At 51.2% G+C, this 18,280-nt stretch overlaps 1 protein-coding gene across 4 annotated transcripts in view; it reads left to right on the forward strand.

The window, feature by feature from the left end:
• Positions 1-18,280, forward strand: part of KDM2B (lysine demethylase 2B) — a 66,013-nt gene that overhangs the window by 30,479 nt on the left and 17,254 nt on the right. For 3 of the 4 annotated variants that reach the window (XM_077308071.1, XM_077308072.1, XM_077308074.1), the window contains 4 exons: positions 8,150-8,276; positions 8,581-9,032; positions 11,881-11,967; positions 16,763-16,987. In XM_077308071.1, coding sequence (XP_077164186.1) covers positions 8,150-8,276; positions 8,581-9,032; positions 11,881-11,967; positions 16,763-16,987 — 891 coding nt within the window. Of the gene's footprint in view, positions 1-8,149; positions 8,277-8,580; positions 9,033-11,880; positions 11,968-15,582; positions 15,755-16,762; positions 16,988-18,280 lie in introns of those variants that run through there. The other variant, XM_077308075.1, reaches the window with a different exon arrangement.

The following is an 18,280-nucleotide window of genomic DNA, read 5'->3' on the forward strand; positions in this document are numbered from 1 at the left end:
AGGCTCAGACAGAGGACGTAACGGAGGAGACGCCGCGTCTCTCCACCTGGTTCAGCGGCTGCTTGTTTCACAGGAGACTCAGCGCTTGAGTCAGCTCTGCACAGCTTAATCAGCCCGTGTTTGGGGGCCGTTCCCTGGTTTTGCTTTAAATGCTAGACGCTGCCTGGTATCGCCTGGGCGCTTCGATCCTGATTAATCCACGGCCAGGACTGTAATACTGAATTGCAGTCTGGTGAAGCAGCCTTGGTGCTTTTTCTTGTGTCTACAATCTAGATTAATTTCCTAGTGTCCCTAAGGGTGTGGTTTTGGAAGAGGACCGAGAGAGCTGGCAGGGAATACGACCTTTGAGCTGCTCATTTCTGCCACAAACTCACTAGAGGGCGTTAGGTGAGCCAGTGTCTACAATATTGGGATGGTCATACTGAGCTACTTTATAGGATTATTTTAGAGACTGCTGAAGATAATGCATGTGAGGCACCAGAGCATGTGCCTTTGACATACTCTGGACCAGGGGTGGCCAAACTGTTGCCCTCCAGATGCTCATGGACCGCAATTTCCATGAGCGCCTGAAGTATTTCCTATTCTGGATTCCCGGAAGATAAAAGTCTATCCATGCACTTATTAGACCCGACAGCAAAATGGAACCTCTGTGGTCACAGGAAGCATATCTGTGAAATGCGGCGGACAGACACAAGATAGCTGTTGCTTTTACCCGCTGCTTGTGAGTTTCTCGGAGCATCTGGCTGGCACCACAGGAACATAGAAAATTTCCTGACTCATTCCCTTGGGACACTCTGTGAGTGAATCCGTTTGAAGGAGTGAAAGTATTCTGGTTTGTGTTGGGAGTTGCTTCTGAGGCGTGGTTGGGATAAGCCCTTGTCCGCTTAGTTTGTGGCATGGGAGTTCTCGCTTGTTGGTCTGGCTTGTTTAGTTCCATCATATGCGATCTTGGTTGCCAACAGCATACTCCCCCCCCCTCCAAGAAACTCAAAATTAGTCCTATTTCTGAATATTTACCCTCAAAATTAATTCCCAGTTTTTACATAATGGCTCATTAGCAAGAGCCATTCCCAGAATATTTCCTTTAAATATAATTAACGACAATTCTTAGTTTGAACCCATTTTAAATAGTCTTGCAAAGAAGGGACTAATCCAGCGTATTTATTACCAGGCCAACTAACTACATATAACTAAGAGGGAAAAAATTAAATATTGATTCTGAATACTCTCAGTGTAGTAGCTACAGGCATGGCTTCCCTTCTCTAATTAAAACAACTGTAGCAGTAAAAAAAAATCAGTATTAAGCCTGCAGTGAAACAGCAGTGAAGCAGACCAGCAGCATTAAAATGCCTTAACAGACCAATCACTAAAATCAGCAATAATTAAACATTAAAACCAGCACTCAGAAAGTTGCACTGTGTGTGAATTCACCAGCCACCATCAAAATCAGCTTAACAAATAAACTTCTTCCCTGCCTGGCTGCTTGGTAAGGGGCTGACTCCCCAGGACGACCAGGCACAGAAGCTTGGCCTAAGCAGACCATTTTTATTAGTTTCTCCTGCATCTCCCAATGCAATTCGCGGCATTGTTGAAACTGATTGCGTAATCACACTATTCCCAGGATGTCTTGGAGAGGCGATTGTTCTGTTGAGGAATCTCACCAGAGAGAAGTCTCGGCCCCTTCAACAATCTAGAGCGCTCCTTTGGGGAATTAAATTGGTATAAGGCCAGTATTGTTTGCAAGAATGCTCCGTATTGACCCTCTTTATGAGCCTATGGGCCCTTTGGATTCCAAAAGAGGGGGTTGGATGTATCCACAAAATGGCTGCCACAGGAGGCGGAGTCACCCACAAAATGGCTGCCATAGCTGCCCTTCAGTCACACAGTAAAGATTCCTGTGCTGTGGTGGCGGTTGCTACTAATGCAAGTCAGAAACCCTGCCAAACAAAAGGCCATACCTGGCCTTTCCCACTTTCCAAAAATGGTTGGGGGGGGCACGGGGAATGGTGTTAGTGGATACCATATTGGGGATCCCTGTCTTAACCATTTGACAATTGTGAGAAGGTTCAAGGGGGTGGCAGGTGACAGTGGATGAGCGAGAGGGTTGTGAGTGTTCTGCAAAGTGCAGGGGGTTGGACTAGATGACCCAGGAGGTCCCTTCCAACTCTATGATTCTAACTCTCTTTGTTTGATTATGTCATTCATTTGTGGCTGGAAGAAGAGGGGAGTGGGGGGGAGAGCGGTCTTCTGTAAAGCTTTCCTGCCTGCTCCCCTGAATATGATTTTAAATTATACTAGACAACCAACCCAAGTGGTTATTTGCAAGCCTGCGGCAAATAAAAAAAGCACCAGGGTGAATTACTTTACAAATGCAAGAGAGATTTTTTTAAAAGTGGTATAATTTTTTGTAAAAGTGACTTTGCTAGCTTGAAAAAAATTTCTCTTTGAACTCTGGAAGCTCCCCCTTCCGTGGTGAGGCTATTTCCTTTGCCTTGCTGTTGAGAAATAATTTAGAAAAACTTCGGCAGGTTGTAAATTATTGATCACAGAACTTACGGGCGGGAAAGCATCCATTAAATCATCTTGTCTATGCCTCTTCTGGGGAACATTTTACCCCTTTGGTAGAGGATATATTGGAATACTAAAATGGTGTGGTCCTGGACATTTTGCTTCGGTGATTATTTCATTTCCTAAATAGAATCATAGAATCATAGAGTTGGAAGGGGCCATACAGGCCAACTAGTCCAATCCCCTGCTCAACGCAGGATCAGCCCAAAGCATCCTAAAGCATCCAAGAAAAGTGTGTATCCAACCTTTGCTTGAAGACTGCCAGTGAGGGGGAGCTCACCACCTCCTTAGGCAGCCTATTCCACTGCTGAACTACTCTGACTGTGATTTTTTTTTCCTGATACCTAGCCTATATCGTTGTACTTGAAGTTTAAACCCATTACTGCGTGTACTTTCCTCTGCAGCCAACAGAAGGCCATTTTTGCCTCAAGATACCCAGAATATACAGAGATCCTGATGCACAAAATTCTTGTCTTTCACTCTTCCCTCCCGAGTTTGACTGTGCTGATCTCCTTTGGAATGGGGGTGGGGCAAGGATAACTCAGCATCACCTGGTTTGACAGGTCCCCCCCCCCGCCCTGGAAACTGGGGGAGGATGGGGGGGAGAGGTAGAGTTGCCATATCCAGGCTAAGAAACTCCTGGGAAATTGGGGATGGAACATGAGGGGGACAGGGAGATCTGCGGGGTACAATGCCAGAGAGCCCCCCCTCCAAGAGATCCATTTTCTCCAGGGAAACTGATCTCTGTAGTTTGGTGGTAGAGATTTCAGGGGATCTCCAAGACCCACCTGGAAGCTGGCATCTCTGCCACTAATTTCCCAGACTATAGATTAGTGCTCACCCTTCAGTGATCTCCAGCCCTTTTTGTAGGTTCTGGAGGAGCATTCCTTCTTCCTGCTGGTGGAAAATACCACCTCCCACTCATTGCTGCTGATAAATGCTTAAAAGGCTTTGACTCTGGTGTTGCCCCATTACAGGGGTAGTCAAACTGCGGCCCTCCAGATGTCCATGAACTACAATTCCCAGAAGCCCCTGCCAGCAAATGCTGGCAGGGGCTTCTGGGAATTGTAGTCCATGGACATCTGGAGGGCCGCAGTTTGACTACCCCTGCCCCATTACAATGGTACACCATTGAAATAAACAGGGCAGTATCAGTTTTCTGCTACTGTTTATCGAAGCGGCCCCTTTTAATTGTTTCAGTGGGCCAAGCAGTTACATTTGTCATTGATTGGTGGCCAGGTTCAATCACCGAGGGCAAATTTTACATCTGTGTGGGAGTTAAAGACTTGCAATTTTTATTTGCTTTTGGTTTGGGATTTTTGTTTTGAATCCCTGGTGAATCCCTGAAGTTACGTTATCTCACCCTCCTGCCATAAAGGTATGAAGAGGGAGGATTTTGTAACAGTGGTACGTATTCAAATAGGTCAGTTGGTCCAGATCTGTCGGAAGGCAAGTGGTTAATCAACCAAGAGTGCATCAGTCATTTTGGAAGCCCCAGTATTTAGTTTTCTGGAGCTTTCAGGGGACAAAGGTGTGTGTTTTTTCTTCAACCCTATGAGGCAGGTCGCTCATTCTTCCCTTTTACAGATGGAAAATGGAAGCTGCACCCATTGAGTTCACAGAGCGCAAGGATTTGAATCCAGGGGAGCTAGCAACTTGTGACCCCTTCACCCACACTGCCTCCCTTCTGCCTTTCTTGAAATGCAAAGGACATTGCCACACACAAGCACTGCAATTAAGTCCTCAAAAGTAACTAGCCCATAAGAGTTTTCCCCTGACCCACCTGTTCCATTTCCCCATTAGACTTATTTGTGGAAGAAACAGCTTCTATTAACCTTTCTTGCTGTATTGATTCCCGATTCCTGCAAGCAAGTGGCTTTTTCTGAGCACGCCTCTCATAATGCTTTCAAAAGCTTTTACGCTGCCCTTAATCGCAAATAGAAATCTCTCTCTATAGGTCTTTCTTTAGTGGGGACAATGCAGAAGGGGATCTTCTCCTGGGCCCGTTCCTTTGGAAGAGGTAGCTGACCTCCAGATCCCACAGCCAGAATGCCACATCTGGGGAAGGCCTCAGCCTCCGTGCCCTGTCGTTGGGCCTCCCAAGCACCTGGACCGCCGCTGTCTGAGACTCGATGCTGGACTAGATGGGTCAGGGGTCTGATCCCGCAGGGCTCTTCCTACGTTAAATGAATGGGACTCTCGTATGCATCCCACAACAATTCAGTGAACAATTCAGTGGGGTTGGCACCAAAGGCCCCAGCAACTGTGCCTGTTGTCTCTGCACAGCACAAGTTAGGCATGTGTCTCATGTATGAAGAGGCAGCCAGCCGCTGAACCACACAGGCTTGGAGGCGACCGGCCGTGGGCCGGGCCCTCGGTGAGGCCATTGGGAACTCAAATTGCCTTACTCATAATTTGGTCTGTGGAACCAGGAGCACTGCATGCATTTATTGCCTTGTTTTTTTTTTCCTCATTTTTTTAGCATTGGTTTAAACGGCTAAATTTGGTGACACTCAGAACCTGTCAGCACAATGTTGAGCAAACCATGTCTTTAATGTTCCCCAGGCATATGGCTGAAAACCTTTTGAAGGCCGAGGGGTGGAAGGCGGCTACCTGTTTGTAAGTCAAATTCTTTGCAAATTTTGTTTCTGGCAGTGCTCTCTTGGGGACAAAAATGAATTTTTAAAAATAAAATAATTTGAGTTCCTTTTATTAATGTAGCTATTTTAGCAAGGCTGATTTCCCTTGTAACAGTCATGAGATTTTTGGCGTGTAACTGAAAGCTAAGAATTCTCTGGCAGTTTAAAACCCCAGATGTGAATCATTGGTTGTATGAGCTGCATAGACCTCACTGGAAATGCTTTTCTAACTATTACTGTTAGCTTTTTGTGTATCCCTGAAGTTCTTTTCCAGGGGTAGACTGGCAGTGGTCCTTTGCCTTTTCAAAACGCTCTTTGAGACTCACATGCTGAGATTTACCTTCCGTTCAAACCAAACTGAGTTTTAATGGTACCTTGCTTAAATTCGGCAAGCCCACCAGAAGCTGAGTGAAATAGCTGACTCTTGGGGCTGAACCTGGCTCATGAGAACATTAAAACTGCTCAGCTGCATCAGCACCAAGGCCTGTCTATTCCAGCATCCCCTATTCCGCAGTAGTCAGCCAGAAGCTTACAAGCCACACCAGGACCGACTCCATGGTGAGGCAGTGCTCCTAGAGTGGTGGTTGTAGGAGGCCGGCAACCTACACACACACACACACACACTGCCCATCCCACAGCTACCCCCTCCATCGCCTTTGCTTCCCAACACACATGTGACTTACCACACTGTAGTCAAATGAGGAGGAAGAAATGTTAGCTGCTTTGGCTCTTGGAAAGGAAAGGCAGCCTTGTCGAACTGCATCTAGGCAAGACACAAAGACAACAATCCCCCATCCCTCCCGGCAACCGGTACTCAGAGACAAAGGTTTCTATCATGGTAGGTAGGCTGCTTGAGCACAGGAAGGGGAGATACACAGTTTCAGATGTTGGGACGGCCTGCTTATTAATTCTTCCGCCTGTTATGATTGCTGCTTATTGCTTATCTGGCACATCTAAAACACCAAGTGCTTTGTAGTCATTACGGCATTAGCGCAGATTCCCCCTCCCTTCTTCCTTGAAGTCCTTCTGTGGTTTCTAGCAAGGGCTGGATTCCTCATAGAAGCCGGTGAAATCTACTTCACTGGATGGGAGAGCATAAAATAGCTACCGAGGAAGACACAGGTGCAGTCCTGGTGCCTTTCCCAGCTGTTGTGCTTCTCCCCGGTTCCCGAGGCACAGGACCCCCAACCCACCTGAGTTCTAGTGCAGCAGGACCTCCGGTCCAGGGGAAATGTGTTTTGCTGTCGTATCTACCTTGTCCAGTGAATTGCCAAAGGAGATAAGGAGGGTTGTCTCTCTGCCAGCATTCAAGAGGAGGTGTCCTGCTGTGGGTTTGCTGGGGGGCTTTTCCTGGAGTTTGAGTTAGGATTGGGGGTCATTGGATGGATACTTTTGGTTTTACATTTCTGGGTGTTTGGAGATTTTTTAAAAATTAAACCAATCATAAGCTGCTTTGAGCCCGTTGTTGGGGAAATGAGAGACAGAGCTATTGTAAAGAAGTTATATCGATACACATTCACCAGATTACAGACTGGGAATTGAGGTTGAGCGACGGACGTGTCTGAGACCTTGTGGGGAGTCCGTGGCAGGAATTGGACTTGAGCCCACGTGAGAGACAAAACTGCCTTTTAAGATGCTGAATATAAGAACTGAGCAGTGAATTCATACTCGTGATGTATGTTAGTTACATACACAATAACTCTATTGGCATAACATAAAGTCCAAAGGCACCATTAAGACCAACAAAGATTTATTCAAGGGATGAGCTTTCAAGTGTATGCATGTGTGCACTCGAAAGCTCACGCCTTGGATAAATCTTTGTTGGTCTTAAAGGTCCCTTTGGACTCTATTTTTGTTGCGCTACTTCAGACCAACACGGTGACCCATTTTATTGGCATAACATATGTTAGGTTTTTTTTTTCTTTTTGCTGCTGTAGGAATGAAACAAATTGAGAAAGAAATGGAAATTTTGTCTCCTCAAGACACAGATGTTTTTAAAAATGCATTCCCTCTGCAGCTAGCTTATTTTCTACTTAGAGAAGGCTCTCAAAACAACCTAAAAAGGGGGGAATTAACATTTGTTAATGTTTCTTCTCTTTAGTGGTCTCATGTGGAACTGCTGACTTCTAGAGGCTAGGGATGTTTGTCATCAGTTTTTTCTCTTTCTGGCAGAACTACTTAGACTAACAAACAATAACAATAACAACAACAACAACTCAGGGTTGCCACTGAAAATGACAGCCCTGCCTCCCTTCTGTCACGTGTAATATCACTCCATACCAAATGTCCCACCCTCATTATGCTGTTCCCACCCTCCACTCCATGAGTGTCTTCCACTGCTGGGGTGGGGAGGGGGCTCAGCATAATAATGTCACAGCACAGGGTAAGTTTGAAATACACATTGTGGTGAGTGAGCGCTCAGCCCCCCTTTTTCACAGACCCAGACATTGCAAGCGACATCACAAATGCCTAAAATGCCTCTCCCCTCCTTTAGTGGGTCTTCACCTGTTCTGGTGTGCGTGCACAAAATGCAGCGCCTTGAAAATGTTGAAAGCACTCTTGCTTGCTCTTTAACATGGATCTCCTGGATCATAAGAGATGCAACCACGCCCTGTTTTCACCTACACTAGACGGATGGGAGGGGCACAGAAGCCATTGCAAGAAATTCCACCCCTCGTTTTTTATCCATTCCTTTTACCGCCTCAGGAGGGTGCAAGATTAGCGAACCACGAAACGATGCTCTGGTGGAAGAAAGGCAGAGCGGCTCGTTTCACATGCAAAAGGCATCCGGCCTCCCTTGGTTCCCCCCCCCCTTCTTCTCCTTTTCCCGCTCCAGCAAAGGCTGCTTGTGCTCCCAACCAAGTGCTGATAACCATCTCAGAGAGCTGCAAACTTCCCTGCCTCCCCCTAGGTGGGCTCATGCCTTCCCGCCTCTCTTCCAGGTGCAGGCCAAGTTCCGCTACCCGTTCTACTATGAGATGTGCTGGTATGTCCTGGAGAGATACGTGTCTTGCCTGACGCGGCGCTCCCACTTCAGCAAAGAGTACCTGAGAGAGTCAATGTTAATTGGTAAGCGGGGGATTCCCTTGTAGTGTTTGTTCAGAGCGGGGAGGGGGCAGCCACGCCTACTGGCTCCTGCCAGTGATGTCCAATAAAGAGCCAACCTGCATGTACTCCCGTTACAGACGGTTCAGAGAACCGCATGTTTGAATGTGCTCCAGTGCAAAAGAATTTCCTGCATGTGGGAAAAGGAGAAGGTGAGGCTGATGAGTCAGTGGTGGGCATTTCAGGTCCGGGGTCTTCTGTGCTTGCAGGTGTGTCCGAGTTCCAGCTCTGGGAGGGTTTTAACCCAGCCCCTTCTTGTATCCTCTAGAGGCAACAAGGAAACGCAGCTTAGACAGCTTCTCATCAGATTCTTGGGTAGAAATGGACGAAGAGTCGTGCGATGCTCGTGCCCTGGAAGAGAAGGATGACAATTTGGATAAAATCCCCAAGTCCTCAGCTGACGGCTCCTCCTCGCCCCACAGCACCCATTCAGAAGGAAAGGAGATTTTGGGGAAGAAGCAGAAATCTGCCACCACCCGGTGCCTCAAAAGGACTTTGTCCAACGAGTCGGATGAGAGTGTGAAGTCAACCCCAGCAGAGTATCCCAAAACGCCCACGGGGTCACCGGCCACAGAGGTCTCGGCCAAATGGACTCACCTTACCGAGTTTGAACTGAAAGGGTTGAAAGCCCTCGTTGAGAAACTTGAATCCCTCCCAGAGAATAAGAAATGCATCCCGGAAGGCATCGAAGACCCTCAGGCTTTGCTAGAGGACATGAAGGTACGTGGACGGCTGCTTGGGCTTCCTCTTCTGAGAGGAGCCTGCATTCCTGCACCCTTTCTGCTCTCATGGCTGCCACTTGGGCAGAAGTCAAAAGCACACTGAGTGGCTGCCGAGGCGGTACAGCAGCAGACCTGGGTGGCAGAATGAGGCCTGCAGCTGAATGGCAATAAACTAGATTGGGGGCATAGATTGAGAGCCTGATTGGTGCAGTGGTTAGGAGGGCGGACTTCTAATCTGGTGAGCCGGGTTTGAATCTGCGCTCCCCCCCCCCCAATGCAACCAGCTGGGTGACCTTGGGCTCACCAGAGTACTGAGAAAACTGCTCTGACAAAGCAGTGATTTCGGGGCTCTCTCAGCCTCTCCTCCCTCACAGGGTGTCTGTTGTGGGGAGAGGAAGGGAAGGAGATTGTAAGCTGTTTGGCCACTTGTGCTGTAGGGCAGGGATAGTCAACCTGTGGTCCTCCAGATGTCCATGGACTAAAATTCCCATGAGCCCTTGCCAGCAAACGATCTGACCAGATCAGTCTAACCTGGGCCATTCAGTTCAGAGCAAACTCTCCCCATTAATACACTTCAGATTGTCCGCACACCTTCTTGATTCACAGCATCTGGGTAGCAGACTTGCCTGTCCAGCTGGCCCAAAGGGCCTGGCTGAGGAGAGGGCAGGACTTTGACCCTGGAGTGACAGCCCCCTCGAGACGCAGATCCACCTTCAGAGCCATGTCTGACCTTGCAAGGGACAGGGAAGAGGGTATTCCTGGCAGGTGGAATGCATAAAGAGTCCTTAGCACAGTTGGGCAGCACAACCCTAACAGGGGAGTCCATTTCACCAACCAGCCAAGAGTAGGAAATATAGATCACTACACACACACACACACACCCTGTTGTAGTGTTATGCATCAGAGACAAGGGAGCCATCTCGTTAGCTGTTCATTGTGCATGGAGGATTTGGCCAGGAGGGTAGAAGCCTTTGTCAAATGAGCATTTTCCCTCCCGTGCGTGTTACAGTCCTCTTGGGGGACTGTATCGTGATCAGTACTCCCCCTCCTCCTAGATATTTAAATTATCCTTGTTGAAATATTACCTACCAGTTGCTGTTTAGTACTTTCAGCTTGATTTAGGAGCGCTGGGTATGCCCAGGAAATGGGGCTTTGCTTTCCGTTGCTCATCTTGTCAGGAAAACGAACACCTTCCTGTCAAAGGGGTTTCCTGACTTGCCTAGAAAATTGGGGGAGGGGGGGCTGCTGGGGAATCTGATTTGGCTGCATTTGTCTTGATAGCCGCTATTTGCCATATAGACAAAAAAGCGTGGACTCTGTGTGCATCTTTCCCGGTGAAACCCAGCTTTGCCAAATGAAATAGTGTCTCTTTTCTGTTTAATTACCCATGTCCTGTTTCTCCCAGAAGAACATCAGATGGGAGCACGGGGGGTGCAATTACAGAGGCCGCTTTCTGTGTGAGCATCGGCTCCCGCCCTCTTCCTCTCCTTGTTCCAATCTCGTCTATCGATAAAAGAGATTTAAAAGGAGTACAGTAAAAGGAAAACTGCTTTGAGTCTCCTGAGCCATATGCAGAGGAAAGACTCTCTTCTTTTCCCACTCATCTTCTCCCCACCCCTCTGGCCCTGCCCATCAGTCAGATGCTGAAGTGATTCCAAGACTTCTGTTCCATAACTTTCCCTTCCTCCACAACAACCCTGCAAGGTAGATAAGGCCAAAAGAGTGCAACTGGGCCAAGGTCACCCAGCAAACTTCCATGACACAGGTCAGGATTCGAAACGGGGTATTTACGAGTCTGACACTCTTGATCACAACAACACACAGGCTGGAGTCAGTTCCAAACTAGCAGTTCTGACGAGTTAGGAGAATATCCGGAGGAGAACCAGCAGCGGGTCTTCAAGGGCCAGGAGAAGCTTGCGGGGTCAGAGAAAGGAAATGGAAACAGGACAAAGAAGAAGCAGCCTGTGGAAGTGTCTTGACTGCATAGACAAGGGCCATAGTTTCTGCTGCTGCAGCAGCAGTATGAGGCAGGCAGTGTTGACTGTCCTGCTCCAGGCAAGGGGATGGCGTTTTGAATGCTGTCCTACCTGCAAGGTAGTTGTAAATTTCCTGCATTCTGCAGGGGGCTGGATTAGATGACCCTGGAGATCCCTTCGAACTCTCATTATTCCGTCTCCCTGCAATTAGAAGAAAGATTCCAGCACTCTCCTTCCTGCACTCCTTTTCTATGTCCTGGAAGCATTCCCTGGACATAGAAAGGAGCACAGGAAGGGGTGTGCTGGAATCTGTGCAAGGAAGCATTCATGATAGGGCCCCAGCAAACCACCAGTAGCCTGGAAATGATGTGGTCCCTTCCCCTACTTCTTTGTGTGGCATGTGAAGGCCAGGCTTTTCATAAGGGTAAGTTATTCAGGAAGAGAATTGGACATGCTTCGCTCATCAGGGGATGGGACAGGCAACAGCAAAACATGGAAGGCTTCTGACTTTAATCCGGCGGCGGCTGAAGGGAAAGATGCTGACTGGCACCCTCTAAGCAGCACAGGGATTTCCCCGCAACATAATGGATCTCTGTGATTAATGAACAGCCCTGGTTCTGCCTGCATTCAGGTCCCTGTTCAACTCAGGACTCACGACCGCTTTTCCCACAGTATCTTAGAAAGCAGAAGTTGTTTTTTTTAAATACTTTAAGCAGATTTGCTCCCAAGATTTACAAATTCCATCATGTGTCATAAATAAGGCTCTTCCCTTTTGCAGGACAGGCTGTCCAGTCATGCTCTTTGCAGGTGTCTCAAACAGCTGGGCCTGTGTTCATTTTGAAACAGAATTTTGTTTTCGTTTTGAAACAGAATATCCTGAAAGAACACGGAGACGATGACCAAAACCTTGCTATTACCGGGGTCCCTGTGGTATCCTGGCCGAAGAAAAGCACAAAGGTAGGAAGTTACCCTTCACAGCCGTTCCAGTACCCTGCTTGTTACTGTTTGCCCTGCTCTTGGGGGTCCAGCCCCCTGGCTGGATATGGCTGGTCAGCAGTTACTCCCCAGGCTATGGGCCCCGGGCTGGCAGGTGGCAGAGTCTCAGGCTGAGGCAGAGTTAAAAGATGATGGAGGGCAGGATACACCTGCAGGATACACCTTCTCTCATCTACACCTTTGGCCAAAAAGGCCAAAAAAGAGTGCCAAACATGGAGCCATGCATCAACGACAACTGTCTTCAAATTAAAGTCCCCCAGATGCTCCAGTTTGCCTTTGGGGCTTGACGTCAACTCATTTTCATGTCCAAAGAGGGGTCTTGTCCTTGAGAAGGGTCTCGAGGTCCCAGGTTCCTCAGAAGACATGGACGCACTGGTGTCACGAGCTAGCAGTTGCTTTACGTTTCTCACCAACTGTGTCCAACAGCATGTTGACGGCCTTTTCCCCTCCCCACAAGAGAACATGACTCCTGTATCCTGAGGGGTTTTACTCCTCGCTGCATATCTGGAAGTGGGTTAAATCCAGCAGCTACAAGGAGATTTTTGCTTTAAATAGTTGAACTGAACTTTGACCTTAGGCCAGATTTTTAATCAGGTTCTAAATCAGACGGGCTTAAATTGAGTCGGGAGCATGGGCAGGCCAACGTTAAGCAGATGGCCAGCTGTGGTGGGTTTGGGAGCAAAACAGGATGAAAAATGTTCCATGTTGTTATGCTGCTGCTTCGTTCTTTCTTGCATTTAATGTCTGAGTGGTAAAGATTTTCCAACTGGGCATGACTGAAGCATTTCCTGGATTGCCGTAGCTAAAAAAGAAATCTTGTACGAAAGTGGGGAAACAATTGTTTTGGTAGGTAAAAGTATGAACTTTATCGAAAGACCTTCACTGGGGCAACTTGGAGCATGCTGCTGGCAGAGGCTCATGGGAATTGTAGTCCAGGAAGGGGGTAATAGGAAGAGCGCAGATTTCTTTCTAGCAGCTTCAAGAAGCTGCACAGGACTGGAGCAGTTCCTGCTTCACATTCTCCTTCCTTCTTTAATGCTGCAACTCAAAGCAGCTTCACACACGAAGGTGCAAAACAAATAAAAGTATCAGACTCGGCCCTGAAGATCTTGTGGGTCGGCACTCTCAGTGATAAAACACTCTCAGCTTCTTCTGTTGAGATCATTCAAGCGTCTCTGAAGACTGTTCAGAGGTATGAACAAGTGCGCTTAAAGAACAGTGCCTTGCTGATACGAAGGGTGAGATTCAAATCCAGCAGGGTCTTGAAGACCAACACGATTTCCCAGGGCGCCAGCCTTAGAGAGCCAGAGTCCCCTCCGTCCGATGTCCATATCTCGCTTTTTCTACTTCGGGCCCACACAGCTCCCTACCGGAAACTGACTGACACGAGCACATCTGTGTTGCCTGCAGGTTTGCTTCTGGGCAGTTCCTATGGCTGGTTATTAACTGTACAGCCTGGTCCAAGGGACGGGAAAGGCCCCTTTTGGCCACGCAAGTATCTGCTGCCGGGTACTGCAGCCTCACCTCTGAAGGAAGGTGGGCGACCACCAGGGACCGGGCTTCCCCACCTGCAGTGCCTCAGCTGTGGACCCCTCTCCTCTCCTCTGTCAGCAGGACACCTGGCCTCTGGAAACAAACCCTTCCTTTTCTCCCAAGCCACGAGTTCCAGGGGGAGGGATGGCCTTGAGCTTCCTGGGATGGTTTCTGAAGGGCCACTGTCAGCTAGGAACAAACCAAGCAGAGTGTCCACTTGGCTCAGCCTTCTGCAGGCTGTTGAGTGAGGTGGTGAGCTCCCCTCCCTCACTGGCAGTCTTCAAGCAGCAGCTGGGCAGATGCTCTGCTCAGGAGCTAGGGGGGCTGGCCAGCACCCCAAGAGGCACTCAGCTCAGGCCTGAGTCGCTGCAACGAGGATGACCATTATCCAGGGCCTAGATCTGAGCCACCCCTGCAGGGCTGTCACCACATCCAGGTCCACCCAGTGGGGCCACTGTGGTGTCGTGGTTAAGAGCAGGGGCCTCTGATACGGAGAACTGGGTCTGATTCTTCACTCCTCCTTCTCCTCTTGCACTTGTCCAGTCCCAGTTCTCTCAGAGCTCTCTCAGCCTCACCTGCCTCACAGGGTGTCTCTTGTACAGAGAGGAAAGGTAGGCGATTGTGAGCCGCTCTGAGACTCTTTCGGGTAGGCAGAAGCAGGATACAAAAAACCCAGCCCGGCTCCAAGTTGCCCTTCCCTGTTTCAAGGGAAGAGGGGGGGGGGGAAGCCGGAGGAAGCTCTTGAGAACAGAACCATATCCAGATATTGTTCTGATCTAAGAGTCCATTCAGGAAAAGGACACCGTCTTCCTGAAGGAAGGAGCCTGCCCCTTCCTCCCTCGGCACCAAAATTAAAACATGCCAGCTGCAAGGCTTGGTCCTGGGCTTCCCTGCTAGAGAATATGGGCAGTGTCCCTTTGAAAGCCCTACGAGGTCACTGGAAATTCCACATTCCGGCTGCCTATCTTTTGAGCAGCTCCTGCTCTCTGTGCGTCCAAGACCAAAGCACTGTTTGCAAAGGAGGTGAGACCGTCCTACCTTACAGGACAGTCGTGCTTGTAACAGGCATATGCCAGGTATAACTGGCACAGTAGCCAGCCTTTGTTTTCTACTAGCCAGTAGTAACATCCAGTCCCAGCATAACGCCTAGAGCGCTAAGCCCCTGCACTATGTGAATAAAAGGAAGAGTTATTTAACCTAAAATAATCCAGCTCACTCTTTTCAGTCTCGTCTAAAGTAATGAACACACGAAACTACCTTCCCTGTTAAACTGTGACTGATTCCATAGCTTGACTAGCTTCCCCCTTTCCGTTTCATCATTTTTATCAGCAAATAACAGATGCGTTGGACATGTTTGAATACCGTGCAAATTGCACCATTTCTGGCGAAGGAAATGGCCACAAAATGTGAAGAAATCGGGACCAGGCAGTGACTCCTTCAGACTTGGGGTCTTGTTTGCACGCCGTGGGAGCGGAACGGAGTTTATTCGGAATTCCCGTTCAAAAGTATTTATTTCAGTTGGGAGGAGGGCCAGCAGGTTGTTCTCTGTGGCCCTTTCACCTGCTTTTGAGGGCAGGAGTGGAGAGATTAGAGCCCACCCGTTTAGAGCACTCTGTTTCCCAGGGATTTGGGGAGGGGGGGGGTAAGGAGAAGCTCCCCAAATTCAGACCCTGGCATCTGCAGGTAATGTCCGGTGGCAGGACTGGCGCTGGGCGGTGCCTTCCGTGGAGAGGGGCCAGGCGCTAGGGACGGAGGGGCGCCCCTTCTAGCTGCACCGAAGGGCACAAAGGCCCTGGCCCCGCGGCCAGCCTCCCTCCTCCCCCCCCCACGCAAAGGCGACCCTAAGCCCCGAGCCGCGCTCCGGCCCCTGCCCCTGCCCCTGCCCGCTCGGCAGGCGACGCTCGCCCCTCCCCCGGCCCCCGCCCCTCCTCCCCTTCCGCGCCGGCTGAGCGCGCGGGGATTGGGCGCGGCGTGCGGGGCGGCCCCTCGCTGGGCTGGCGGCTGCATCTGCATGAGGCTGCCTGGCTGGCCGGCGGCCGCCTCCTCCTCCGCCTCCTTGTGTGTAAAGGGAAGGCGGAGCTCGCCCGCTCGCTCGCTCTGCTGCCCGCCCGCGGCTCCAGCCATGTCCGGCTGCCCCGGCCTGGGCCCGCCATGAGCCATGGCCATGTCGGTGAGCCCCGACGACGAGGAGGACTACGACTCCGAGCACGAGCAGGTCCGCCGCCCCCCCGGGCAGGCAGGCAGGCGGGGGGAAGGGAGGGACAATGTGGGCGGGCGGGCGAGCGGCGGGCAAAGATGGTTTCCCCGGGGGGAGGGTGGGGGGTCTTTTGTGCTGCGCGGGGGGGGGCGCCGCTCCCACCCCCGCTCGGGCTTTGTTGCGGGGCCGCCTTGGGTCGGGGGGGGGGCGGCGGCGTGCGCGCAGGGCGGCTCCGGGGGGGGGGAGGGGTCTCGGCCGCAGGGCTGGGCGTCCCTGGCGACCCTCGACGGGTTGGCTGGGCGGCGCGACGCCAGGCGGCGAGGCGCATTGTTCGGCCCGCGGGCGGCTTCCGGATCCCGCGGCGGCGCGCAGCAGGGCGAGTTCGGGGCCCGCGGGGGGCAGGCCGAAGACCGGGATCCGGGCGAGCCCAGGCACGCGCGCGCCCCCGGCCTGGCCTGGCCTGGCCTACCTGGCAGGGGCGTTGTCGGCCTGGAAGGGGAGGGAGGGTGGGGTGGGCCCCACGGGGCAGGTAGGGAAAGAAAGGTGGGAGGCGGAGGCTGCGATGCCCACCTGCGAGCGGAGCCACAAAAGCAAGGTAGAGAAAGCAGGTTGCATTTCATGGTCCTGCACGGCGAGAGGGCCTCTCCCTTCCAGGGCTGGTGGCTTAAATACCTGCCGGAACTGTTTGCCTTGCAAGGATTTTGTGCAGTTCCCTCTTAACGGCCGGGAATATACACATTTTCGTAAATGGCCAGGTGTCCCCTCAGATGCTTTCTGGGGCCAGGAGGCTGACCTCGGGGTGCTGCCAGTGGGTGTCTTGGAAGCTGCTTTGACCTTCTCTCTTTTCCAAGCAGCACGTAAGTGACACTAGTGAACTCACAGGGGTCAGAAGATAACCCGTTTCCCCCCCCCCGGGGGGTTAGCCCGGTTAAGGAAGCCCCCCGCGGAACACGGGGCGCCATCGAGCGGTTCCGACCCGGCCGAAGGAGACCTAACCGTGGTGCGCTGTCGCCTGTCCCTTCCCAGAACCGGGCGGTCGGCAGGCCGAAGGGTAAGCTGGGACCCGCCTCTGCCGTGAAGCTCGCGGCGAACCGGACGACCGCCGGGGCTCGCCGGAGGAGGACGCGATGTCGCAAGTGCGAGGCCTGCCTGCGCACCGAGTGCGGAGAGTGCCACTTCTGCAAGGACATGAAGAAGTTTGGCGGGCCGGGGCGCATGAAGCAGTCGTGCATCATGAGGCAGTGCATCGCGGTAAGCCCGGCTTCGTGGTGCCACCGGCCAGAGAGGCCTCACTCAAGCCGGCTCCCCTGCCCTTGTTCCTGGGCCACGAATAATCAACGCAGGGGATGGGCTGGAGCAGAGTTTTGCGGGAGAGCAGCTTCTGGGGGAGGGACGCAGCCGAGGTAGACGCATATCTGGCGCAGGCAAAGACGCCCAGGCTCTGCCAAAGGAAATGTTGCGCTGCTTTGCTCCTCTTCTGCGCATGTCATATCCACTGGCGTCCAAGAGCACAAAATTTTGCGGTTGTGGGCTTCTTATGTTCAAGGCTCTCCAAAGCTTGCACCCCAAAATACTTCTATCTAGCTCTTCTACCGCAGGCCAGCCTGGCTGCCCTGTGAAGCGTTCTGCCTGTAGACGGAGCCTTGACTCAGCACAGGGCCTTAGTAGTGGGAAGTGGCCTTCTCACCAGAGGAAGGGCAGGAGGAAAACACCAAGATGACAAAGACTGAGGGAGGCCAGCCGTTGGGTCCTTGGTCTCTGGGGCATGCCCCTGCTGTGGGGCGCTGGAGTGGCTTTGCTGCCCAGGGCTAATACCTTAAAGCAGGGGTAGTCAAACTGCGGCCCTCCAGATGTCCATGGACTACAATTCCCAGGAGCCCCCTGCCAGCAAACGCTGGCAGGGGTTCCTGGGAATTGTAGTCCATGGACATCTGGAGGGCCGCAGTTTGACTACCCCTGCCTTAAAGAGAGGGAGGGATTGAGAAATACTGGGTGAACAACATTATGCTACGTACTTAAAGAAGAAAAAAAGATTTGCTGACTGCTTGGGCGTAAAAAGAGATTAGATAGATTCAGAGGGAATAAGGCCATGACTCCCTAAACTAGAACTTCTCCATTTAAGAGCAGTATCTCTGAAAACCAGTGGCTGGGGCCCAAGACCTTGGGATGGCTGCTCCGTTCCCGCCCTGCGTTTGAGGCCCCAGAGGCATCCACTGGTCGCCATTAAAAATGGAGCCCTGGTTGAATCCAGTGTGGTGGGATGCTTTTTGGAGGAGGGAGAAAGCTTTCGGGGTGCTCTGAGCAAGGCCTTATTTCCAAAGCCCTTAGCCCCTGCTGGTGTGGACCAGGCGCCAAAGGGCACAGTGAACTGGGGGGGGGAAAGATGCCGGTGGCTTGCCCCCATCCTTGGCCAGTCATGTTTGAAGACAATATTAGTGCTGGGAATGGCTTAAGAAAGGAATGTCTCCAACAGTGCATTTCAGTGTATGTTCAGTTACCTTACGCAGACTCTAACCCAGTCAGCCTGTGGTCCTCCAGATGTCC

The sequence above is a fragment of the Paroedura picta genome, chromosome 13 (assembly GCF_049243985.1).
Source record: "Paroedura picta isolate Pp20150507F chromosome 13, Ppicta_v3.0, whole genome shotgun sequence".
Classification (NCBI taxonomy): Eukaryota; Metazoa; Chordata; class Lepidosauria; order Squamata; family Gekkonidae; genus Paroedura; species Paroedura picta.